This window comes from Strix uralensis, chromosome 3 (genome assembly GCF_047716275.1).
Source record: "Strix uralensis isolate ZFMK-TIS-50842 chromosome 3, bStrUra1, whole genome shotgun sequence".
Classification (NCBI taxonomy): domain Eukaryota; kingdom Metazoa; phylum Chordata; class Aves; order Strigiformes; family Strigidae; genus Strix; species Strix uralensis.
In genome coordinates this window covers 66,345,598-66,369,307 of record NC_133974.1, presented here as the reverse complement: position 1 = coordinate 66,369,307, position 23,710 = coordinate 66,345,598, and the positions used below count along the sequence as shown (strand labels likewise).

The following is a 23,710-nucleotide window of genomic DNA, read 5'->3' as shown; positions in this document are numbered from 1 at the left end:
GAAGCCATACAAATTTTCTTTGAGTGTTGTTCTCCGCCTGTGTGTGTGAGCAAGCATAGGCATTTCGTGCACGGCAGTTTCCTAAGCAGGCGTTGTTCTGAAATCACAATAATGACAACAGTGCACTCACTCATCTCTTGGATGCTTTGCCTTAGAGGCGGCGAGGGCTGGTTTCAGGATTATATTCCTGTTAGGTTCCCATGATGGACTGACAGTATCATTCATTCTCTCTGCATAGTGGAGGTATTTGAATCGGATACAGCAAATAGTTCGTTCCTGCCGAGCAATAGTTATGGGGAAGAGACGGACGGAGTGGCAACACCAGCGAGACCAAGGACTACTGAGGATCTTTTTGCAGCCATTCACAGGTACTGCAGAAATTGCCCTTCCCATACTGTCAGGTCCAGTAGTTCTCTCAAAAATTAATTAACAGTGTTTTTACTAAAACATCCAATTACAACAGTCATTGCTTTAATAGAAAGCACACATTTATCAACTTTCTACTAAGGCTATGTATGAAAAAGATAAGGAAAATAACTTGTGTTTTATTGTTTTACAAATATATTTAATCCATTCTGAACTAAAAGCTACCAGATTAAATCAATGTAGATTATATTCTAAATATCCTGCCCCTTAAAATACAAGTTACGTCTAGTATTTATTGTACTGTTCTCAATCTGCCATATTAACTCTACTGTTGCTTTTTCTGTGTATCTTTCTGTTTTCATTCTCCTTCTCCATCTCTTTTTTACTCTCTTCGCTGCTTATATGGTGCAGTTTGGGACAGAGGCTCAACGCTAATGCTTCATGGCAAGCGTGGCTGAAACTGGCAAGTAACGCAACATGTCAGTCATATGGCAAAACATATGGCAAACGCTGGATTATTGTTTGCCATAATCCAGCCTGAGGTCGGGTGTTTTGTGTCAAACTGGTTCATGAATGAAATGTGCAATACTGGCTCTATTATTAATGACATTATTCATTTCCCTTAAAAACAAAATCATCCTGAATAGGCAACTAGATTTTTGTGCTGTTCACGTTGGGTTGTCAAAAAAATAAAGAAAAGAAAAAAAGCTTAAAACCACAAAATGAAACGTGTGCACCATTTAAACAGTACACACAGAAGACCATTACCACTCTCTGAACTACCGAGCTTGCTTTTAGGCTAGAATTGATGTAGTGGTAGTGCCATCTTGTGGCTTTGTCTCTTACTTCAAAATGTAGAGGGGCGGTCTCTTCTAACTGGTCACAGAAAGTGCCTGGCAGCATCCATATAGGTTTATCTAGGTGTTCAGTCAGTTTGTGCATCTGTGCCTGAGTTCTGCATCAGGAGTACTGAGGGACAGGAAAATCCTGTTCTGAAAACGTGGCTGGGAGCTGGGAAACTGCAGCACTTGGGATGCAAATGCTATTTTTTCATTTTTGAAACAATTCTGTTTCAGATGTTGCAAAAATTACATATATATGATACTGACTTTTTATAATTTATGGTTACCCCTTAGGACTTCGTCTGTAGGAGCTGTTCTAAAAATGGTCTGTTGCATTCATGTTGCATGGCACTCACTAGGACTGCGACAAATCTGTTTTTAGAATGAAATGTCCTGGGCAGTAGCGTTTCTCCATTATGTATGCAGATAGAGAGTGGATCTCTGTGTGTATGTACATACGTGTAATTCATGAGTTTATGGGGAAATGGACAATGGAACTGGATGTGACATAGTTAAAACTGCTTGACACATTTGTTATTAAGACCTTGCTTTTGCTGGCTTTAGACTTGAACTGCTATCTTCCTTGGTTGTTAATTAATAAAAAAAGTTTTGGTTTTCCCCCCACTATTTCTAAAAGGTATGATTTCAGTGATTGGCACTCTTGAATATGTGCTTTGGAGTAAGACAAGAAATTTAGCAGTATGCACGTTAAGGGCAGGAAGAACAATCTAAGTTTAAGTCACAGGTTTGTTTGAATATATACCCTATCTCTGTCTGAAAAGCCACCAAAACCAAATTTGATTCTTAAGTTTCTGCCATGATTCATACATGCTGAGAAAAGCTGGTTAGATGCTGACAGCAAACTGCTCTGCACTGCATTCGCAGTCTTACTGATTTACTTCAAGCCAGGATAACTATTTTTCCCTGCAGATCTTTGCAATTGAATTTCGCTTTCTGTTTATTTGGAATTTAATTTGGGTTTTGGCAGCAGTAGAAGCCCAGCGTTGCAGTGCTTAAAGATACATGTAGGCAGCCAAAACCCTAATGAAGGGAACTCTTTTCCCTGTAAGTAATGCACACACATGTTCGCATACAGACTCACAGAGCATCCAAGCACCAAATGCACTTGCTGCCTGCAGTACTGACACACAGTTAAATCTAGACAAGGTTCTTATGTTTGCCACTACTGAAGTCATCATTTTATCCCTGTGCTATCTTCTGGTGTCCATTCATCCTCAGGCTGAATGTATGTCGATATTACATTCTTCTTGCAGGAAGGCAGGTAGAGGCAGCAGCAGCTGTAAAGAGCAGTGATCTATGCCTAAACTTCACCGCTTAAGAGAGACAGGATCACTCCAAAGTCTTGGCAAATTTTATGGCAATGTCTGTTGCTGCCACCTACTCAGCAGATGGATCCTGCTACTCTGTTTTCTGGTTTTTTAATTATCAGTAGGCTGCAATGCATAAAGACATTTGAGCTTGCCTTGGCAAAATCTCAAGGCCTTTAAGAAAGGACAGCTGAAGATCAGTGATGTTAAGTAGAAACCTGTTTTACAAGGGGAACGGTCTGTATTGAACACATGCTTGATAAAAATTAGTATGGAATTATAGCATGATAATCTTGTATTTGTAACAAGTCTACTGACTTGTTTTAAACTTTTGCCAAAATAGCGTATGTAAAATTACCTTTATATAATCTTTTTGAATTAGTTCTTGCTTGGCCTGCAAAGAAGTAAAGCAGCTTTGCTACAGATGCCGGGCATGTAATACATTTCTTTCTTTAAGTTTTCTAATAATGTGAAAATAGGGCAATAGAAGTCCAATTTCCACTTATTCCCAGTTCCATGATTGTTTCTTAGTTTTGTTTTTGTTATCCCTGCACTTTACATTTCAATTAAGAAATTGAAACCCACTCTGCCTTTTCATTTGGAAAGATAACTTTTGCATCAGGAGTTTGTCTCTCCTTCATTTAGTTGAAGAGTTGCAATGACAGAGCACCAACATAACTGTGGATTTTGTCTGTGCATCTTAATAGAAGCTGGAAAACTCAGTTTTCACTGCTCATGTAATATTTAGGTTGGGGAGGGGATTTTTTTTTTAAAAAAATCATTTAATCCAGAATGGTTACATGTGGCTCCCTTCACTCCATCTTAACTTCAGCAGCAGTGCGTTGCAATATCCTTTTCTAAAGGCAAGTGCACTAAACTACACTTCTAATTCTCTAGAGAGCATCAAATGAAATAATAAACCAAACCAAAACAGAACAACCCAACATACTCTGCATGACATATTTTTAATCAAGTCCCCAGAGTAACAGGCAAATGGCATTGAGTATAGTCTTTATAATGCATTAGTCTTAGCGGTTGAATACTGACTCCAGAAAACCTGATTCACTAAAGTAGCTAATGTGTTTTGGACATCAGTATTGCCAGTTTTAGTAGTTTCATTGTTCCAGATTTGCAGAAAAAGAACAATAAACTTAGCTTATACCTCCAATACCTGCATTAATGCTTGTACAGTTTTGGTGGTGTTCTTACTCATGCTTTAGATTTAGATTACTTCTCCCTTATCCCTCTCTCTGCTGTAGCTTAATTCATTGTCATCCCTCTAAGCGAAATTTAATTGGGGGAGGTAAAAAGTTTCAATTTTCATTTGGTCCTCTTTTTTTGTTGTTTTTCAAACTCAGATCCAAAAGGAAAGTCCTTGGCCGTAAAGATTCTGAAGACGACCGTACCCGCAACCATTCTCCGTCGCCCCCCGTAACTCCCACTGGTGCTTCCCCAACCTTAGCTACCCTCAAACAAGCTGGATCTATTCAGAGAAGTGTTCGCAAGAGCAGCACCAGCAACGACAACTTCAAAGCTCTGCTGCTGAAGAAAGGCAGCCGCTGTGACACCAGTTCCCGCATGTCTGCGGCGGAGATGTTGAAGAACACGGACCCGCGGTTCCACCGGACAAAGACAGATGCCTCCCCTGACCTTTCCGACAGCCCTACCAGCTGCTCACCCAGCAAGAGCAAACGGGCCCAGGAAGAGTGGGCCAAGAGTGAGGGCCTGATGCCAAGGAGCATGTCCTTCTCTGGCACTAGGTATGGGCGGTCACGAACACCCCCCTCTGCTGCCAGCAGCAAGTACAATGTCCGCAACCGCATCCAGAGCAGCCCCATGACCGTCATTAGTGAAGGAGATGGGGAGGTGGTGGAACAGTCAGAGGGCAGGGTCCGAAGGACTTTGGAAGAACAGCAAGAGAGGCAGCTTGATATGTTTAACAGTGATGAACTGGACATGAATGACTTTCCATATGCTGAGGAGGCAGGCTGCAAGGAGACCTTGGATCCAACCCATCTAGACTTAATGACTCAACCAGGTACTTCAAGGAAGTATCTAAGCCCTTCAGCTGAAGAAAGTTAAAAGGCAGTGACAAAAGGCATTGGATATTAGTCTAGAAAATGACAGAGGACTAGATTCCAGAAGAAAGCCCAGACCAGGACAAGTTTACTTTGCTGAGCATTTATTCCATGAACTGCATGTGTGTGTTTAAATGCTAAAGCAATGATTGTTCTGCATGGTTGGGTTGGGGTGGGGAGGACTTGCTTTGAATGGGTGGTCTGTGGCTTAAAGAAAGTTAACAGTTGAATTTTTTGTAAAGCCTTAGAAGTCCTCTTGGGGGGTGGGGGGGAGTTTTCTCAGAGCCTGTAGGGGTGTGAAGTTTTTCTTTTTCTCGAGACTGCAATTGTGCAAGCAAAATTTAGGAATAAGCCTGAAAAAGGAATAGGAAGGCTCCTGTGGTACAAGCTGGGCATTTGCTTCAGAAGCTTTGTAGTGGTGCAGCGTAGTGCATTTGTTAAGCAGGGAGAGGCACGATGAGGCACATTCACCTGTGAGAAGGTCGTAGGGGTGGTGCTGGGGTTACATGGCTTATTACTGGGGTATGCCCCAGTGTTCGATGAAGCACGTCCTGCTAGAGCAATTAGGTCACCGGGTTATGGATTGGTCCAGGGTACTTTTTTGTTTTTTTCCTGAGGGAAAATGAAATACGTAGTTAATGTGGAAAAGGGAGCCGAGTTTTATAACACACTACTAGCTGCTATGCAGCCACACACGTACGCTTGATGAAACGCTCATTTCCAAGTGAAGTGCTTCCTTGACTAGAGTATTCCCTTAGAGAACTGGAACAACTGGATGTGTGTGGAGGATGTGAACGGTCAACAGGAAAGTGGGAGAGGAATTAAGCAGTGTACTGCCAGAGTTTGGAAGGGTTACGTTTCTGAATTAGAAAGCAAAATTTAACTTTGAGAACTTGCACTACAGAGCTGTAGGTGGAGCCTGTCTTTCAAAATTGAAACTTGGGAGTTGTGTTTTACCAGAAATCTTTCTTCCATTTGTCAAAATGGGAAGATTATTACTTTTCATCACTTGAAATACAGATACTTGCTAACTTTTGGTTACCAAAGAATAAGTTACAGTTACTTTCCTTTTTGATTTGCCTGCAGTATTTCTCTTCTTTTTTAACCTTAATAATTTAGTAAGGTTCGTTTTCATTGTATATTTTACAGATAATAAAAACATTTAACGGTTTTCCAATTGTAAAGAAGACCATTAATTAAAACTGAAATATTGGCTGGAGTTTTTGGTTCTTAGTAGGAATGAAGCTTTTAATTTTTAAGAATTTTGCATCATTTGATGGCGTGCGCAGTTTTTGTATTGTTTGTAAATATTGAAAGTTGTTAAAATATCTTTTGATCTCCCTACAGTAGAATTTATACATTTTTAGATTGCTTTTAAGAAGAAAAAGCACTCTTTGTAGATTATTTATTTTAGAGAAATATGCTTGTAATCTCTTTCTTCAATCCTTTACTTGTTAGTAATGTAAATTTCAGGGGCCTTCGTTTAACTCTTCCCTTCACAAGAGGGGAATAGTGATGAAAATGCTGTGACTTTGCTTCAATAAAGAAAAAGGCTGCCAGTTGCCATATTGTCTTTTGAGTTGATTAAAATCTCCTTCAAAAGATGTGTTCCACAGCATATGGCAACCCACTGAATGCCATAAACCATGCATCTAGCTACTAATCTCCAGTTTTCATTGCAAAATTTACTAATTTACTTTAGAGACAACTAAAGCTTACTTGCATATCCAACCCATTTTGGCATCTCAATGCTGAGACTAAAAAAATTGAAATAATACTAAGATTTTTCTAGTATCGTTTGTGAGTGTTTCTACTACTTCTCTTTTACTTGCAACCTGTCCCAGAAAACTAAAATTCTTGGAGAACCAGATTATAAGCAGAGTGAGTGAGAAGTGAAATGAAGTGAAGAAAGTGAATCCAGCTGCACTCACTAGAACAAAGGTGGGATTAACTGGTGCACAGCAAACTTCCTACCATTTTTGTGTGCTAAATATATTTAAAGAACCGTTGGGATTTTTTTTAATTAAATGAAAACCTAATTGGATAAAGTAGATTGTTTCAGATATTATGAATATTGATCTGAACTACATACTGTTGCGAAGAAATAGTGCAAAACATTCTGCAGCTGCTAAATGTCTTGTGAGTGTTGCTTTGGTGTTTCTCCCAGAGCTGATCACACGAAACATCGAACGCTGTGTCCCTTTCCCAGCAAGTGCTGTCCCTTTCAAAGCTGTTTGCAAATGCTAACTAGTCCTCATGCCACCATCCTGACAGGGGAATACTCAGGCTTTGTTTTATTGTTTATGAAAGGGGAAATCATCTAAGTGAAAAATAGCAGCATTGGAGAGAATTAATAGTTCTGGTGTCTGCAACTTCTGCAGTACTTTGCAGCATTTTGCATAAACTGCCTGTAGGAGGCAGCCCAGCCAGCTTGTTTCCCTGATGCTGGCCTGCTGATGCTGCCAGTCGTTTTCAAAGGCTATATGGGAAACTCTTGGGAAAGTCCAGTCTTATATGCACACCATGTTGTCGGTGCAGGTAGGCGAGGTTAAACTTAAAGGTTGCTTGGGCTGAATTTCTTCTCTGGCCACAGGTAACCTTGATGCTCATCTAAAACCCACGTTGGGTGTAAGGTGAGTTTGGGTTGGGGCACAGGTTTTGGCTAGTGTGCAGAAGGCAGTGTTTATGTAGCCCTACTGATGTTGCTACATGACTACATTTTACACAGTATAAGATGCAGTGAAATACATTAAATGTGCTGAAATATGTTTAATAGTGCTTATAATGATATTTATTTAGGCAGCTGATGTAACTCTTACAGAGATACCACCACATCATCTCTCTGCTGCTGTCATCCTCTGTAGCAGCACACAGAATTGGTTAGTAGCTCGGTTTCCTCAGCAATACAGCCCTTGATCCAAGTTTCCACTACAAAACCTTAAGAGCATGACAGCTTTAGGCTGTGTTTTCTGTACTGGGAACAACTTTGGTGTATATGTAATTATGCTAAGGAAAACATGCTTAATTTTCTGTCATGCATCCAACTTCAAAGTTACTTTCTTCCATTATAAGCTTCGTCCATAGGGGGGTTTTGCAATTGTGGCTTTATTGGTCAACAAGTATAGATTAAGTTTAGCAAACCCCTGCTAAAGACATCCAGAGCGGTAGGAGAGGGGGAAGAATACACAAACTTTGGCCCTGCTAAAGAGAAAAAGGAGACTTGTCATCCTGATGCTCGATGGATCATAATGTTACAGGGCTTGTTTGGAGTTTACAGCTGGTTTACAGTTTGCCTCAAAATCAAGAGTGATCATTGAAGCTAACTGTGAAGTTAATTTCTTGTTTTCCTTTAATTTGGAATGGTTTTCAACTTCAATCTTTTCTTAAATTTTGCTCTGTATTAACTCATTCTATGCTTCCTCTTATGTTCAAAGTTCGTTCGTACTGCTGTCAGATGTAGGCAGCCCCAATCCCCCTTAAACTAGAGCCCTTCACTTACTACATTAATACATTCATAAGGCTCTGTGGCATTTACAAGCCTTCACTGTTTATATACTGGAGGGGGGAGACTTTATTATCTTAATTTAAATGAAGGATGGTTATGCAAAGAGCAATAGCTTGGTGAGAGGAGGTTTGGAAGGTTACTGAAAATCAGTTAAGAGAGTTGTGAAAGAAGTGGATTTGATGAAGACAGGGTTTTGAGGAACCAGGACTGGACACTGGTTCATGCATAAGGCTTGGCCTGAAAGAAGGCACAGAATAATGGCAGAAAAGGTGAAGCAGGGAGGTTACTGAGAAGTACAGCCGATGCACAGAATGACAGTAAGGTATGGGGCTGGCAGGCTAATGCAGATTTTTGAAGATAAAGAAGTTCCAGCAAGTACAGGAGAGAGAGGAAAGAGAGAAAGGCAAAGGAACAATTGGATAGGCACAGCAAGGGGAAAGAAAAATTTTAGCCTCTGTGCTTCTTCACAATTCAAAGGATATAGAAGGCCAAAGTCAGTCAAACATGGAAAAAAACATTTCAGAAGAGGAAGAAAAGCAAAATCATGTGAGCTTAGAGAAGCAGTAATAGGCTGAAGTGAGGAACCTCTAGGAGACCTCAGGCAACATCGGGCAGGCGGCTACAGGCTCGAGCACAACTCTTGGAAGGATTCTGTGCAGAAAAGCTGTGCCCAAAATCTTGAAAGAATATGGGGTCAGGAAGATTAAAGGTCAGATTCATCCTGCCTACTTTCTATCAACAACCCTGCATCCAGTGATTACTATGGACTGACTACTGTTCTCCAGACACCTGTGTTCTGGCAACTTGCTAAACTTGCAGGCTTTTCCTGGAGTGAAGAGAGGCCACTTGAGCATGCAGCACAGGCATAAACGTCTGCATAACACTGCAAGCAAATACGTCTTGTCAGGTATTGTTTGGATCCCACAAAGTTCTGGAAAAGCCATTTATAGCAGCGGTCACTGCTCCAACAAAGCTGTTGCTATAGTACATTTAAGTGATTCAAAATGATGCACTGTTTGCTTCTATAAGAGAAGATTAAAAGGATGGACTTCAACAATAAAGTGTGAAAAAATTTACAGTGGCAATGAGGAATTGTTTTATTTACAGTAACTTCAATACAAAACCCACAAAGCTAGCTACAAATTACATTAATTATATAGCGTACAAAGTACATTGTATTAGTTTTCTGAGTTCCCCCCTTCATTTTCTGAACAACTTTCAGAAGTATTTCTTTCATAGTTGAGACTAGAAAAGTCTTCTGACATAAAATTGATAATTTTCTTGGTTCTAAAGAGGTGTTATCAACTTTAAATCAGAGTGCAGCATTAAAATCTTGCAGGTATTCAGTGCAGGATCATGACTGTGGCTATACCAGTGTGAATTAAACACTCAACAGAGTAAAATATAGAGATGTTTGATAAAGAAGTGCTATGTCATGTATTGTTCTGAAAGACTGGGTAAAAGCCTCGCTAGTGCTTCCCCAGCAGAATGAGTACATTTTATGTTGCAAATTTAGCTCTTTGAAGTTAGGTTCTTACATGTCATGCACAACCAACGTTTTAAGGGCCAATCAATTCTTCTCCCAACAATGCTAATGCAAAATGTCATCGATTTTTAGTAGGAAATTGTCTGTTAATAGTGAATCCAAATGTGTGTGTGTATGCATGTGTGGGAGTATATACAGAAGAGAGAAAGGCCAGTCCCAATGTACATTTGAGTTGCTTCTGACTCTATTTGTGCACCGGCCTTCAGTATAAAAACGGAAATTTTAGCTACTGAAGGAACAAAAAAGGTAAAAATCTGTCAGGACACAGAGGTGGCAGAAGTTCCTGCATATTCACTACCTCCTGAAAAAAAATAGTAAAAACATCAGTTCTGTGTTTAGATGGTAAAAACTAATTTTTGAAAAAAAAAAAAATTACAAAAACAATTAAATAAAACCTGACAACAAGAAGTACGGGAAACAAAATGTCCTATGTGCCTTCTGAAGCAGAATGCTTCCACAGTGGCAGTATTTAAGAATTGCTTAACTCCCATGTTGTTCTTGTACATCTCAGTAGTAAATGAATGTCTTCTTTAAAAGTCAGTCAAATATACATTGTAGGCTCCTGAAGGCAGGAGTTTCTGTATCCATTTTACTGCAACCCAGTGTGAAAAGAGTGTTAGAAACATAGCGAGTAATTTCATTTGGAAAAAGCAAACTGATTTCTAGGCCAGTTTAAAATGGGTGAAAGAGCATTACAGTGACAAGAACATTCAGTGCCCAGTGCAGCATCACCAATTGAGAAGCTGCCCTAGTGTAGTCTGAAAGACAGTCCCATCCTTCTCTCCTTCATTAGGATGTTGTAATGCACTGCCTGAAAAACGGTGATTGTTGTAAATTACTGTGCCAACTGGGAGCTGCAGTGTAGTCAAAAGGGTTTAAAAAAGCCCAGATTTATGTAGTCAGTACAGCAGTCACAAGCTAGGGAGTGATAATAATTTTAATATATTTACCTTTTAGTAGAGTCCTAATACAAAGCAAAAGTACATTTTGGAAAGGAGATCTTAAGACAACAAAAGTGTGTGCACCAAGGAGCATGTGGCTGGGAGCAGAGGTCATGAAGTCAAAGTGTGACTCTGGCGTAGCTTATATGCACCTGCAAGCCATGGGCACGACATGCAGTACCAAACTACAGGTGATCCCTGATGAGACTGGCATATTCCCCAGCACAGCACACTTGATTTTTTTAGGGCAAAAGTCTGTTATCCAGGATCAACCGAAACTTAAATTCTACAGACAGGTTTCTGTGATGTGAATACAGGGAAAAAAGTCTACCTCCATGTAATATTCAAGAGGGTAGCCCTTTATTTATACCAGCATGGAACATTCATAAGACTGTTTTTCTCCATTTACTGATGCAGCTTTTTGCAAAATTTGTCAGGTTGTGGCATGTGGGGACATGAAAAGCAGTTGATACGGCTTATTTCTCTGAGTTTAAAAAAATCACCAGAACTACTTTGTTTCTGGACTGTTAAGCACAACCCTAGGCAAGCGTGTTTTGTGTAAAACAAAAGGTTTTTTCTGAAGTGCAGCTCTGAAGCCCAGAACTGCCTATGGAACAAATCGGTCATCTAATTCATGGAATGAGTTTCTTGAATGATGTGACAACCACTGTAGACCCAGGTTGGATTTGGGGAACAAAGAATCTCAAAAATTACTTTCTGTGCCACAAACATGCTCTGTCTTGAATGATCACCAGTGTCTGGGAAATTGTGGAGACCTCTTAGAAGAGAAACTGTTAGCAGTTATCTAAAATACTTGTTGAGAAAAGAGGGAGGAAAGTATCTTGACAATAAACTAAAATTGTCTTTCTCAAAAGTCATTCTGGTGATTACTCTTGTTTGTTGGACTTTTCCTTCTTTGGGTAAGCCACACCTCGTGTCATCTATTAATTTATGTAGACTGCCTTAGCAGTACCCTTTCAACGGGTATTTCCTCATCCTGCTTCAAACATCTTGCTAGCATCGAGACTTCTTTGTGATACTGGTGTGTCTTCTGAAAGCCTGTCAGAGTTCACCTGTCTGGGAAAATGGCATCAGCAGAAGCAACTCCTGCTTCTGTGCCAGTCCACATGCATACATGACAGTGTAGGGGCCTCCAGCCTTGTTGGGTGTTCAGTTATTATAGACAGCTGAAACCTTTTAGTTTGCTAGACTGCGGATTCAGAGAAGGGTTTCCTGTAGCTACATTTCTCTCACTTCTTCTAACACAATCTGCCAGCCCTTTGACTCCACTACCTTTCCCCTCTCTTAGCGTGTCTGCTTTCCTTAACCCCAATCCCAGATGCCTTCTCTTCATTCTCTTCCACAACTCCAGAGACTGACCCTGACCTCCAAGCTCTTGCTCACCATCCCGTTTCATACCCAGCTCCCACAGACTAGAAGCTCAGCTCTGTGTCCTTAGCCACCCCACCTTGTCCTCGCACCCATGGAAGAATTGCAGACAGCTACAGATAGTGGTGACACCGCTTTAGCAATAGCAGTATGGGCAGGTGCTCACAGTGTGCACTTAAGTGCATGATGGGAGATGTCTCTGCTGTCAGTGCCCAACATCAAGTGGTTTGTGCCCACAGTGTGGGAGCCTCTCCCATAGCCTGTTAGCCTACACCTTGTGAAAATGTTGCCTACAGTCTATTTTATGGTGCTCTCTCCACCTACAGATGTTTGGGTTTCCTAAATATCTGTGAAGATAGGTGGCCCTGGGACAAAAGGCAGTGTGTATTAAGCATCTTTTCAATGAACAAACTGCTAAGATAAATGGCTGCATATCTTGATTTGCACTTCTCAAGAACTTGATGTCCTGAGAGATGCTACCTGAAGAAGTAGAATTCCATCAAATAGGGCCTAATTGGGAACACTGAAAACAGCAGAAAAGATCTGTGTTTTTCCTGGTAGACTTCAATAGCACTTTTCAGCAGTCTGTAACTCTGAGAAGACACTGGGATCTGGAATTCAGTTTGTTTCCTTCATGTTTGCAAAGTACTCAAGTTTTTTTCTCCCCTCCCTGGCTCCTGTTGGCACAATGTTTTTACTGTGAAATATGAACAACCAATGTGGGATAATAACAGAAGATTGTCCAGGAGGATTATAAACATGCTAAAGTGACTTGCAGCTGGGGTGTAGAAAAACACATACATCATACTAATTGTTGTTTAGCCTTGTGTGTTTGACAAGTAGAACATCTGTGTTTAGATAACATAGGCCTGTGATAGACTTAGAGGCACCCTATCACACATGCTTGAGATTCCTGTCCTGCTGCAGGAAAGGTCAAAGCACAGTGGTATACTATGCCTGCATGAATCCTGGTAAACAGGCGCAAACAGCAGGTTTGGGGATCCTCTAGCATGGACCGAGCTCAGCGGTGCCTGCGTCCCTGCCTGTGTACCTCTGCTCGGGTGCTGCTTCAGGGATCCTCTGGTTGGTGAGGTAACGAAAATTAATGTACTCTTTGCATTTCATCCATGGTTTTGTGATTGTTCCTGCGTCCTGCCTGTGTTGGCTTATACATTTTGGTGCAGTTGGCAGGATCCAGGAACAGCCATGCCCTGGCTGGCAAAAATGTTGGGGACTGGGGAGGCCACAATGGTGACTCCCTGTATTCCAGGGTAGCCCATTACTGAGCGCTGGAGCCCTGTGGCCACTCTCCTGGCTACATGGGCTCCGCCAGAAGCATGGCCTGAAATAGATGCCAGGGCAGTGGTTACCCCCCAGACAATTGAAACGTCTGTGTGTGGGTTGCCATGGAAAGTGACATCAGAGTCTTCTCGCAAGTTAGTGGGGAGATTGGGATGGTTATTAGTTACAAGTCTTAGAGCTCTTGTTCGTGAAGTTGTAGTATTATGGAGTAAAATGAGAATTGGAAAGGACTTTACAAGATGCAAAGGTGATTGCACAAGAAGTGATTACTGCTGAAGCAGAGCAGTGCCATGGGCTGCAAGGTACTGTAGAGCATTCGGTAGTGCATATTGCTAATTAACCAATGGACATATATGGAAAATGTAAGGTTTCAATTTTTGAAGTTCATGCTTTCACCACAAAACCTTCATGGGATCCTGAGGAATGTGGTGGCAATAACTGGAGTAAACCTTTGGACTCCAAGGTTGAGCTTGAGTTGGATTGAGAAGACACGGAGATGGTAGAAGCACGATCCCCCATACGAATGCAGGGACAACAGGAACAAGTGGTTGGAGTGTGCAGGTCATGCGTACTTGTTAAGGGAATTATCAGCAGAAGAGTGAGGAAGGCATACTGGTATGGATTTTGCGAGCTTGGGATAGTGGAGCTGCATCTGTCTGTTTATTGATGGGTGAAAAAGATTTATTGAGTCCTATAGCCAGTGATGATCAGATACGAAGATACACTCAGTTGTATTATTGCACCTACGCTATATCAATGGTTGTGTGCAGCAGTTTTAAGAGCACATACTGAACCTGCCGAATTAGTGTTGTCCCTCAGAAATTGGTGTACAATGGAGGAGGGTATTAATTTAGTGTGGCAGATAGGAATGGCTCATGCATTGATTATGGGATCCAATCTGGACAGGGTAGCAGTAACAAGAAGTATCAAAATTCAGTTTCTGAGAGGAGCACCTGCCTCACTAAACCCCTTGATTATACCAGCAGTCAGAAATGCTACTGGTAATGTAGGTGCCCTAGCAAATATCTTGAGGGAAATTGGGGCTGTAATTTCAGGATGATCTGTGCAGGTGATGGATAAAGGAAAGCTGGCAAAACTGAAAGGATTTACATCACAGGTGACAAGGAAACAAATGTGGAATGACCTTTTACAAGCCAGTGTCCTATGATCAGAAATAAATGGGATCACAACATCAGAAATCTTTTGCTTATGGCAAAAGTTAGTGCCTATGCATAAAAGCTGACTGCCCTCGGCCCCACTGCCAACTCCGAGCCCACCTTCCACCACACCTGCAACCTCAAGGCAAGTCAATACCTGGCAAAACAACAGAAATAGAGGTTTGGCAGGACCCCCAAAATTGCCACCACTGTAGCCTCTTACTGTGAGGGGGACCGCTGCTCCTATATTCCTTTAACTGTAAAGTGGTGGTCTGGGGGGGATTTTACATGTGTTAGCATTGGTGGATACTGGAGCTGAAGTTATTGTATTATATAGTAACATTAATAATAAAGAAGCCACATCACAGATCTGTGGATTAGGGGGAAATCCAACCCCTGCCCTCTGAGCTAGGGTTACCTTAACAATAGGAAATGCCACGCCATTTACCACAATGGTGTTGATTGCCACAATTAAATAATATATTTTAGGTACCGATGTGTTGGCAGGACGAATAGTTGAAACTTTAAATGGTTACTTCTGCTTTAGGATTTTGCAAGCGAGATTAGCTATTCAATCTATAACCAACTTCTGTGGATTCCTGAACTGGGATCCCGTTGTGCTGCCTGTGCTTGCCAAGGTGGTAACTGTAAAACAATATTATATTCCATGGAGGGAGGAGGAAATTACTCAAACCATTCAGGCACTTCAGCAAGTGGGAATCATTAAGGAAACCATGACTGCTTTTAATAATCCTATTTGGCCTGTTTGAAAACCAGATGGCACTTGGAGGATGACTGTAGATTACAGAGAATTGAATAAAGTCGTCCACACTCACTTGTAGTTATGGTACCAGACACGGTTACTCTTACAGAAAAAAATTAGCAAAAATTTACAGCCCTGGAAGATGACGATCTTGCTAATGTTTTCTTTTCGATAGCCATTGCTTCAGAAAGCCAAGACCAGTTTGCCTTTACCTGGCAACAAAAGCAGTATGCTTTACAAGTATTGCCTCAGGGGTACAAACACAGTACCTCCATTTGCCACCAAATGATAACAGCTGATGTAGCACTATGGCCAGGTACCATTACTGTTTGCCATTATATTGTTGATCTATTGATTATGGCAGAGTCACAACAAGAAATTGAAGTAGCTACCAGATCGCTGAAAGCACATTTACAGGACTGAGGCTGGGCAATTAATCCAAAGAAAATATAGGGCCTTAGTGTTACTGTACAATTTTGGGGAATAGTTTGACATGGACAGATTAGAGAAATACTGAATAAGGCACAGCAAACAGTGCAGTGATTTCCTTTACCAGTCACAGTAAAACAGCTACAGACCTTCTTGGGACTTTTAGGATACTGGAGAACTTTTATCCCACATCTGGAGGTATTAATGTGCCGTCTGCAGACCTCAACTGGGAAGAAGATAGGTTGGCAACAGCAAGAAGCCTTTGATGACTGCAGAAATGCTTTAATTGAGCATGCGCAATTATACTCTCCTAGGTGAGGACATCCTTTTGAATTAGAAGAAACAATTCTAGATGTACAGTCTCACAGGGATTGTGGCAGATGACTGGGCTGAAAAATCAGAAAGAACCCATAGGATTTTGGTCCGAGGTATTGCAAGGCCCTGCTGTACATTATACTCTGATGGAAAAACAAATTTTAATTGTAGTTTGGACACTACAAGAAACTGGAAGAATCATTGTCCAAGACAGTGTGACTGTGAACACACCTACACCTATTCACGAGTGCGTTACTGATGGTATCGTTAGGGCCCACGCGGGGCTAGCTCAGGCAGCCACACACTGGAAATGGAAACATTATTTACAGCAAAGATTTCTACTGGGAAAACCACATTTAACTACACCACACACCACTCTTCTAGAAACTATCATTTAATCATATGCCCACACTAGGGGAAACTCTTGCCCTTGGAGAAATCCCTGCATCTCCTGTGGAGGACGCTCCCCCTTACGATGAGTTCATAGAAGAGCTCAAAAAAGATGTCTGGTTTACTGGTGGAAGTGCAACATACACAGCAACTGGACAAAGGCAATGGAGAGCAGTTGCATATGCTCTGATTCCAGGAATTATATTATGGCAAACGGGTGAACTGATTGCAGCATCTCTTGCCATCCTGTAAGGGAAAGCGCGTTACTTACACACTGACAGTTGGGTTGTATACAAAAGCCTCACAATGTGGATACCTCACCGGGCCCAAGAGAATTGACATGCACAAAAATACCCTATATGGGGGGAGATATGTGGCAACAAATTTGGTAATACATATAAAGGTATCCTTTAAAAGTAAGGCACGTCTGAGGTCATCAAAAAGATGATTCGCTTGAGTCACAAAATAATAGGGAAGTAGATGATATGACCTCTGCCAAAGGACATGTTCAAGCTATAAATGTGCATGTAGCTTGTGGACATCAGTCAGTTCATACTGTGCATGCATGGGATATTGGTCACAATCAAACCCCTGTGCCACTACATATTCATAAAGCATGTGCACATAATTGTACTATTTGCACACAACTACATTTAAGGGCATTATATAGGCCATGGGGAAAGATAAAACGGGGTCAGTGGGCCTTGAATACCTGGCAGGTTGATTACATGAACCTCCTTCCCCATTGAGAGGGGTGGTGATACGTATTCACTGCAGTGGATACAGTGTCAGGACTGGTTTTTGCTAAACCCATCAAATATGCTAATCAACATAGCACAATTGAAGCTTTTGAGTAACTCATTCATCAGTACGGATCTCCTCACCAAATGCAAACTGACCAAGGAACACACTTTACTGGACATAATGTCCAAGACTGGGCTCAAGGGTTGGGAATAGATTGGATATTCCACACTGCCTACCATCCCCAAGCTAGTATCTTGATTGAAAGAATGAAGGCAATGTTGAAAGGACAATTTAAAAAGCTAACCAGTACTAAAACTTTCCGACATTGGAGTTCACCTCTTTCTTACTAAAGCAGTTTTTTTGTTAAATAACAGCAATATTCATAATCAAACACCCTATGATCATATTACACCTCCTCCACTACAAAGCACAGTGAGGACTGAAACTCTTCCAGATGATATCTCTCCCAAAATATTAACTACAGGGGAAATGGGATTGTTTACACCAATGGATTGCGTGGTAGGGCCACAACCTATTACTCTAGACATGAAGATTCATATAATAACCCCTGAGATTGCCATATGGTTCTGTACCCCATCTTCTCCTCTTATTTTACATCCTCCGTTGATATCAGATTCTTGAGTTCTTGTATTTCAGGCATTTTCAATGAATACCTGTGCCTTACCTAGAGGAGATAACATCGGAACGGTGTTATTGATGTCATGAACCCAACATCAAATTGAAGTTCAGTCTGAAAAAGCTCAAGCCATAGCTCTTCAATCTGTGTGGACAATTACCCTACAAGAGGTTTTCAAACCTGGAATAATATGAGCTGAAGGAGCTGGAGCAATGGCGTATGTATTGCTGGAAGGAGATGACACTCCTGTTTTCCTCCCTTATCACAGGTTGGCTTGTCATGCTTTGTAGTCTTGTATTACAAGTACATGCCCTGGTTACACTGTCACAAGATCAACATGTAAATACTTGGATTTGCTTGGTCTCTACTGTAACTAACTCATCTATCTTTTGTATTGAGGGAGGATTAACAACTGCAGATCTTTTGACGTGTTTCATTGGTGTGCCAACCCCAGTGGCTGTATTACAGGATTATACTATGCTAAGTGCTTTTGATATTAATGTTCCTCATTATTTTTTTCCCAGTAGGTAATGGCTGTATGCCAAGGAACATTACAAAATCGATTGGTGGTGGACTATCTCCTTCTTTGACACCATAAAGGCATGATGAAGGCATGTGTTGCTTCAACATAACTAATGAATCAGTCAGCATAGAGGACAACATTCAACATCCCCAGGACTTAATGCACCAAAAGAAACGGTCTAGCCTGGCTGGCTAAGTGGTTTAATTCCCTGACAGGATGGGTGGGACACCTGATTCAAATAATTATTGTAGGAATATGTTTATTCCTTTTTCTGTATGTGTTTATTACATACCTCTGTAAATTATCCTGCCCTACACCCTGCAAGCCCAACTGGACACCTTCAGCTTTTCCAGTCCCAGCAGAAGTGGTCCCTTGAGCAAGGGGGTGGAATGGGGGAAAATAACAGAAGATGGGCAAGGAGGATTATAAACACTCTACAGTGACCTGCAGCTGGGGTGTAGAAAAATACATATATCATACTATTGTATGGTGAAAACAGCAGGTTTGGAAATCCTGTAGCATGGACCGAGCTCAGCGGTGCCTGCATCCCCACTGCTGTGTCTTTGCCCGGGTGCTGTTTCAGGGATCCCCCAGTTGACCAGATAATGAAAATAAATGTACCCTTTGAATTTCATCTGTGGTTTTGTGGTTGTTCCTGTGTCCTGCCTGTACTGACTCACACAACCAAGTAGGCAAAATGTGTGATTATAGAAAGTAATATATAATCTGATGTGATATAATCTACATAAATCGTGGCCTTTGTAAGAAAAAGCGAAAAATGTGGGGGTTTTGCATAAGAATTGCCCCAGTGAATGCCTATGGTAAGAGGGTAATGACTTTTGCTGTATTACAGGATAATTCAGACCAGGTTTTGGCTCTAGACAGTGCATGTTTTAGTTGGTGGAAATGAAAACTCAGTTCCCTAATGCAGGAAAGTAGGAACTAGTTTACTAACTTTATTAATCTGGAGATTCTCTTTGGATTACAGGGACACAAATCATTTGGCAGCACCACACAAATTAATCCACACCAGGCAGACACACTCCATTTCTGCTCTTTCTTCAGCGAAGATATCCAATTCCAACAAATTAATTCCATCACTTCAGTGTTTCAATGGCATTAACGGGAGACTGCAAAGGTGGACGCAAAGTGGATGTGCACCAGGCTCACTAGGGCACCATCTACATTTTCATCCCTTCAGGAAACCAGGTAAGTAAAACCAGCTCAATGGCACAAAGAAACTCAAGGAGATCAGCTAAAGAGGATGGAGTTCAAGAAAGCATCTATCTTGGTGGCTTGTTCAAAGGCTGCATTTGCTCCTTTAATTCTGTACAGAGAGCAGTAATACCACAAATAAATCTAATATAACTTCATTGTTCTGTGGGTAACAAACGATGAATGCCTGTTTTTCAGTACCTTCATGTCTTGTTGGATTTTCTGCTGCATTGCACAGTGCATGCTGCAATAACATACTCACTGTATTTATGGAGTCTTTCTTCTATGTGGATTTTCTTAGTGTCTTACAAGAGATGAATACTACATTCTTTCCCTTAGTGGCCTGGCTGTTATGGTCACTTTCCTTGAAACTTTAGTTTCCATGAAACTGAAAGAAACTTTATATTTTTGAAATTATCTAATTTCATACAGATTTCACAAAGAGGCTATAACAGGGTGGAAAAGCCAGTAGGAGGAAAAGACTCTGAGATACCATGCAACATAATCATATTACCTTAGACTAGTTTCCTGAGGAAACCTTGCTATCCAGCACACGTGTTCTCCTCAGCTATGTAGTAGGCTCCTAGCACTGTGACCAAAGAGAGTATATCTGAAGGATCACTACTGGTCCTGAACGTTGTTTGTTTTGTAGCAAGCCTGTTAGGAATGGGGGCAGCTCTCTGGGGGGCAAGCACTTTATAGACCTGACAAAAAGAAGTGTTCCTGTCCCTAGAAGGGGTTTATTCATCTCAATTGTTTTCTCCTCTCTGGAAAGAGTTACATTTACTCACAGATACGCACAAGAAAAGACCACAGCTGCCTGAAGGATTGAAAAGGCTGGGCCAGGTGGTAGCAGCTAAGTAATTCTCAAGGAAGTCAAGAGCAACACTAGCATCTAATTGAATATCCAGGCTACCTGTCCTGGTTTAAACCTGGCCAGCAGCCAAACACCAGAACAGTCACTTGCTCACCCTCCCTGACCCTGGGAAATTGGGGAGACAACTGGAGGGGTAAGAAGGGTAAGGAGACTCATAGATAGAGATAAAACAATTTAATAATTGAAATAAAATAAAATAACAGAAATACAAACAAGTAATGCATAATGTGATTGCTCACCACCCACTGACTGAAGCACAGCCCTTCCCAGCTAGTAATCCCAGAGAGGAAAGAATCCTGAAACCATAATCCTGTAAGCAAGAGTGAGCTTCCCAATCAATCCTCCTCATATACATGCATGATGTTATATGATACGGAATATTTCATTGGCCAGTTTGGGTCCATTGCTCTGGCTCTGCTCTCTCCCAGTTTCTTGTGTACCTGCGCACTACCAGGACACGGGAAGTTGAAAAATCTTTGATTTCTTAGCAACAACTAAAAACATCAGTACATTATCAAGATTCTTCTCATACCAAATCCCATACTGAATCCAAACCAGCACTATTCTAGCTACTAAGAAGGAAAAAAAATTAGCTCTATCCTAGCTGAAACCAGGACATTACCCAAGAAAATTCAACTTTGGCTGCATAATGATTGCTTAAGGGTTCCTTTAAATCCTGGGAACTCCTTGATTGCTCTGAAAAAAAAAAAAGGCCACAGGTGAAATTTATTACAAGTTCATTTTGGAGTGAATTTTGAAAAGCTCAATGAAGATAGTAGTTGCATTTGGAGACATCTGTAATGCTGAACCTTGCTTTCCTATGGCTTATCAGGCACTGTTTATTACAGGTATTTTTAAGTGCAGAGTGTTGAGTTACATTACAATATTTGATGCTGTTTTATTAACTGTGACCCAGAACAGAAGTCATCACTTCTGTTGGAAGGGTCATTGCTTTCCTAATACTGTGTCAGGGAAAATTTCTTGTTCAGGGAGCTACAACAAAGCTGAAGAAAGACAGAAAGAAAAACAGCCATAGAAATCCTCTCAAAATGGTTGTAATCAAGTAGTTTTAATGTGGATCAAATGTTCAAGGTGCTTTAAATAGTATAGGAATTGTCCTATTGATGTTTGTTCTTCAGTATAAATTGCATTTAATCTGAAGTTATAACTTTTTGAGTGGTATGAGCACTGTAACTAGAGGATGTAATACTTCAAGGCCTTCAAGAGGAAGAAATTGGAAAGTAGATTTAGAAGGAGCTGTGTTAAATGCTGCTTCTGGAGAGCAGGGCATGGCTTTAAAGTCACCACTTCTTGTTCTTGTCCTTAAGCTAACTGCTGAAAGGACTACTGCTACCCACCAGCTTCTGTGCCCTTGATTAAACCAACAGCTAGATTAAGGGTGCCCTGTATGGAGGCTGTGGATTAAAATTGGACAACAGTAGGTGTTACCTTTCTTTGCTAATTACCAGACTCTCTGCAAGATAGACTCCTAGCCCCCTCTAAAGCTAGACCTGTAAATCTGCTTCTGGACTGTTGCAGTTTTGTGTTTAGTGAATTAAGAAAATGAAAATCGGTGCTGATTGATCCTTGTGGCTGTGCAGCAAACTTTGGGATTCAGCAGGTACTTGGTGACCCTTTCTAGGAAACTGTTGGGGTGTCCAAGCTCTCCCCTTGGTGTTGGGAAAAGCACTCCCGGTCCTACTGTGTATACATTACTCACCTTTTCCTGTCTGTAAGGCCTTGTACCTCCTCATGCCGTTAACTTGTTAGGGTGCCTGCTGGTCACAGACAGCCCCAAGGAAGGCATGTGGGCAGGGAATGTGGGAGCAAACACTGACGGGACTTGGAGGCCCTCTGTCCTCTCTGTGCGGAGCGCTTACTGAGGGAAACCAAGACAAAAATTAGTAAGTCTAGTCTACTCAGAGCAAAATATCTGGTATTAATATTTACAACTATGCTGATTTATCAGCCACTTAATAATTCAATATAGTGCTATTGAACTGTCACTTGGGTTTTTGGACGAAGCTGCTGCTTGGTCCAGCGCTCCTGTGTGGCAGCCCTGGAGCTCCTGAGTGGCTTTGACAGTTTGCTCTCATTTCCAGGACCTTGAAGCACACAGGAAAATACCTTCCAATGGCCTCAGTTGGAAGCCACATTTAAAAGGGAGTGGAAGTCCTTGTGCTGTTAAGGACAGTTGATCATGCATCAGCCCAAAGTGCCAGTCATTATTTAGCTGCTGGCAGTTGCTCTGCTGCTCAGGGTACGCATGAGAGGAAAGGGACCTTCGCTGCAACTGTCACAAAGTGGGAGTGAGGCTATTGGGGACTGAGAAAGTGCATTAAGAAGCTTAATTAGGGGGATGGAGATGTGAAGACGGCAGCTGCCAGCCCTACACCACCGTCTTGAACATGTCTTCCCACCCTTTTGCCATTGCTCCCGGCTTCTGTGCTCCCCCCCTTGACCGCTGGGCACCACTGCTTCTGCTCGGCACCCTCCTCGCCATGCTGGCCTGAATGGCATCATCCAGCCCGATTCCCCTTGCTCTCCCCTGGTGTACAGCTGCTCTCAAATAAAATTCCTGCTTGTCAGCTAAGGTGTATTTAAACCTCCGGTGCAGGCAGTGTTTTTTTCGTGCAGGGTCTGCCCCTGAGCAGGCTCTGGCTTGTCAGGGGTTCTGTAAAGATACAGGCAACATATATATTTTGTCAAAGTTTTTGGTTCAAAACTGTGTTAACTGGAAAAATACCAGTTGGATTAGTTAGTGTTGTTGGGTCCTATTACAGTAATTTATGAAAATTACTAAACAAAGTCATACAACTTTTAAAAGGACTGGTATAACATTGGGAGAACAAGAGTGCAGGAATTACTGAAAATTCCCTAAGGCTCAACAGCAATGAAATCCAACCTCTCCTTTGGAGTAGCTGTTGGGTCTGGTGATGTCCAATTTCCCCAAACAGGCTGAGTCTTCAGGAAAGTGGGAATTTAATCTCGGTGTCTGCACTGTTAAACATGATGGCAAGCTACCTCATGCAAGCAGGGTGCTCTCCTCTTCTGGGGACTGGAAGATGTGCACAGAACAATTTGTGCCAGGAAAGCAGGACGTCATTACTGCAGAAAAGTGCTTTCAGCTTTTCAAAATGGGTATAATGACTCTAAAGACAAGCCATTCTACCAATAGTCTTTATCTTCTAACAAAGCTAGAAAATTGTATTTATTGGAAATCAATACACTTGGTGTAAATACTTCATAACAGTCCCAGGTAAAACTGAAAATCTGGTAGTAGATAAAACTGGACAAATCAAATCATAAATGACAACTACTGTGTGGTTAGCTGGTTGGTGGCAGGTGCTTGGAAGGAGTACA

General features: G+C 41.5%; 1 protein-coding gene and 1 long non-coding RNA gene across 13 annotated transcripts in view; both read left to right on the top strand.

Annotated features, from left to right (window-relative positions):
* The window catches only part of NHSL1 (NHS like 1), a 185,448-nt gene extending 176,253 nt beyond the window's left edge, over positions 1-9,195 (top strand). For 10 of the 12 annotated variants that reach the window (XM_074862649.1, XM_074862648.1, XM_074862652.1 and 7 more), the window contains 2 exons: positions 239-368; positions 3,895-9,195. In XM_074862649.1, coding sequence (XP_074718750.1) covers positions 239-368; positions 3,895-4,618 — 854 coding nt within the window. In that variant the 3' untranslated portion in view covers positions 4,619-9,195. Of the gene's footprint in view, positions 1-238; positions 369-777; positions 846-3,894 lie in introns of all 12 variants that reach the window. The other 2 variants (XM_074862658.1, XM_074862659.1) reach the window with 2 other exon arrangements.
* A 3,770-nt stretch (positions 9,196-12,965) lies between these two features.
* LOC141940895 (uncharacterized) lies at positions 12,966-18,889 on the top strand. The gene is made up of 3 exons (XR_012628155.1): positions 12,966-13,087; positions 17,753-17,949; positions 18,257-18,889. It is a non-coding gene; the product is annotated as an uncharacterized LOC141940895 (long non-coding RNA).
* The last annotated feature ends 4,821 nt before the right edge of the window (positions 18,890-23,710 follow it).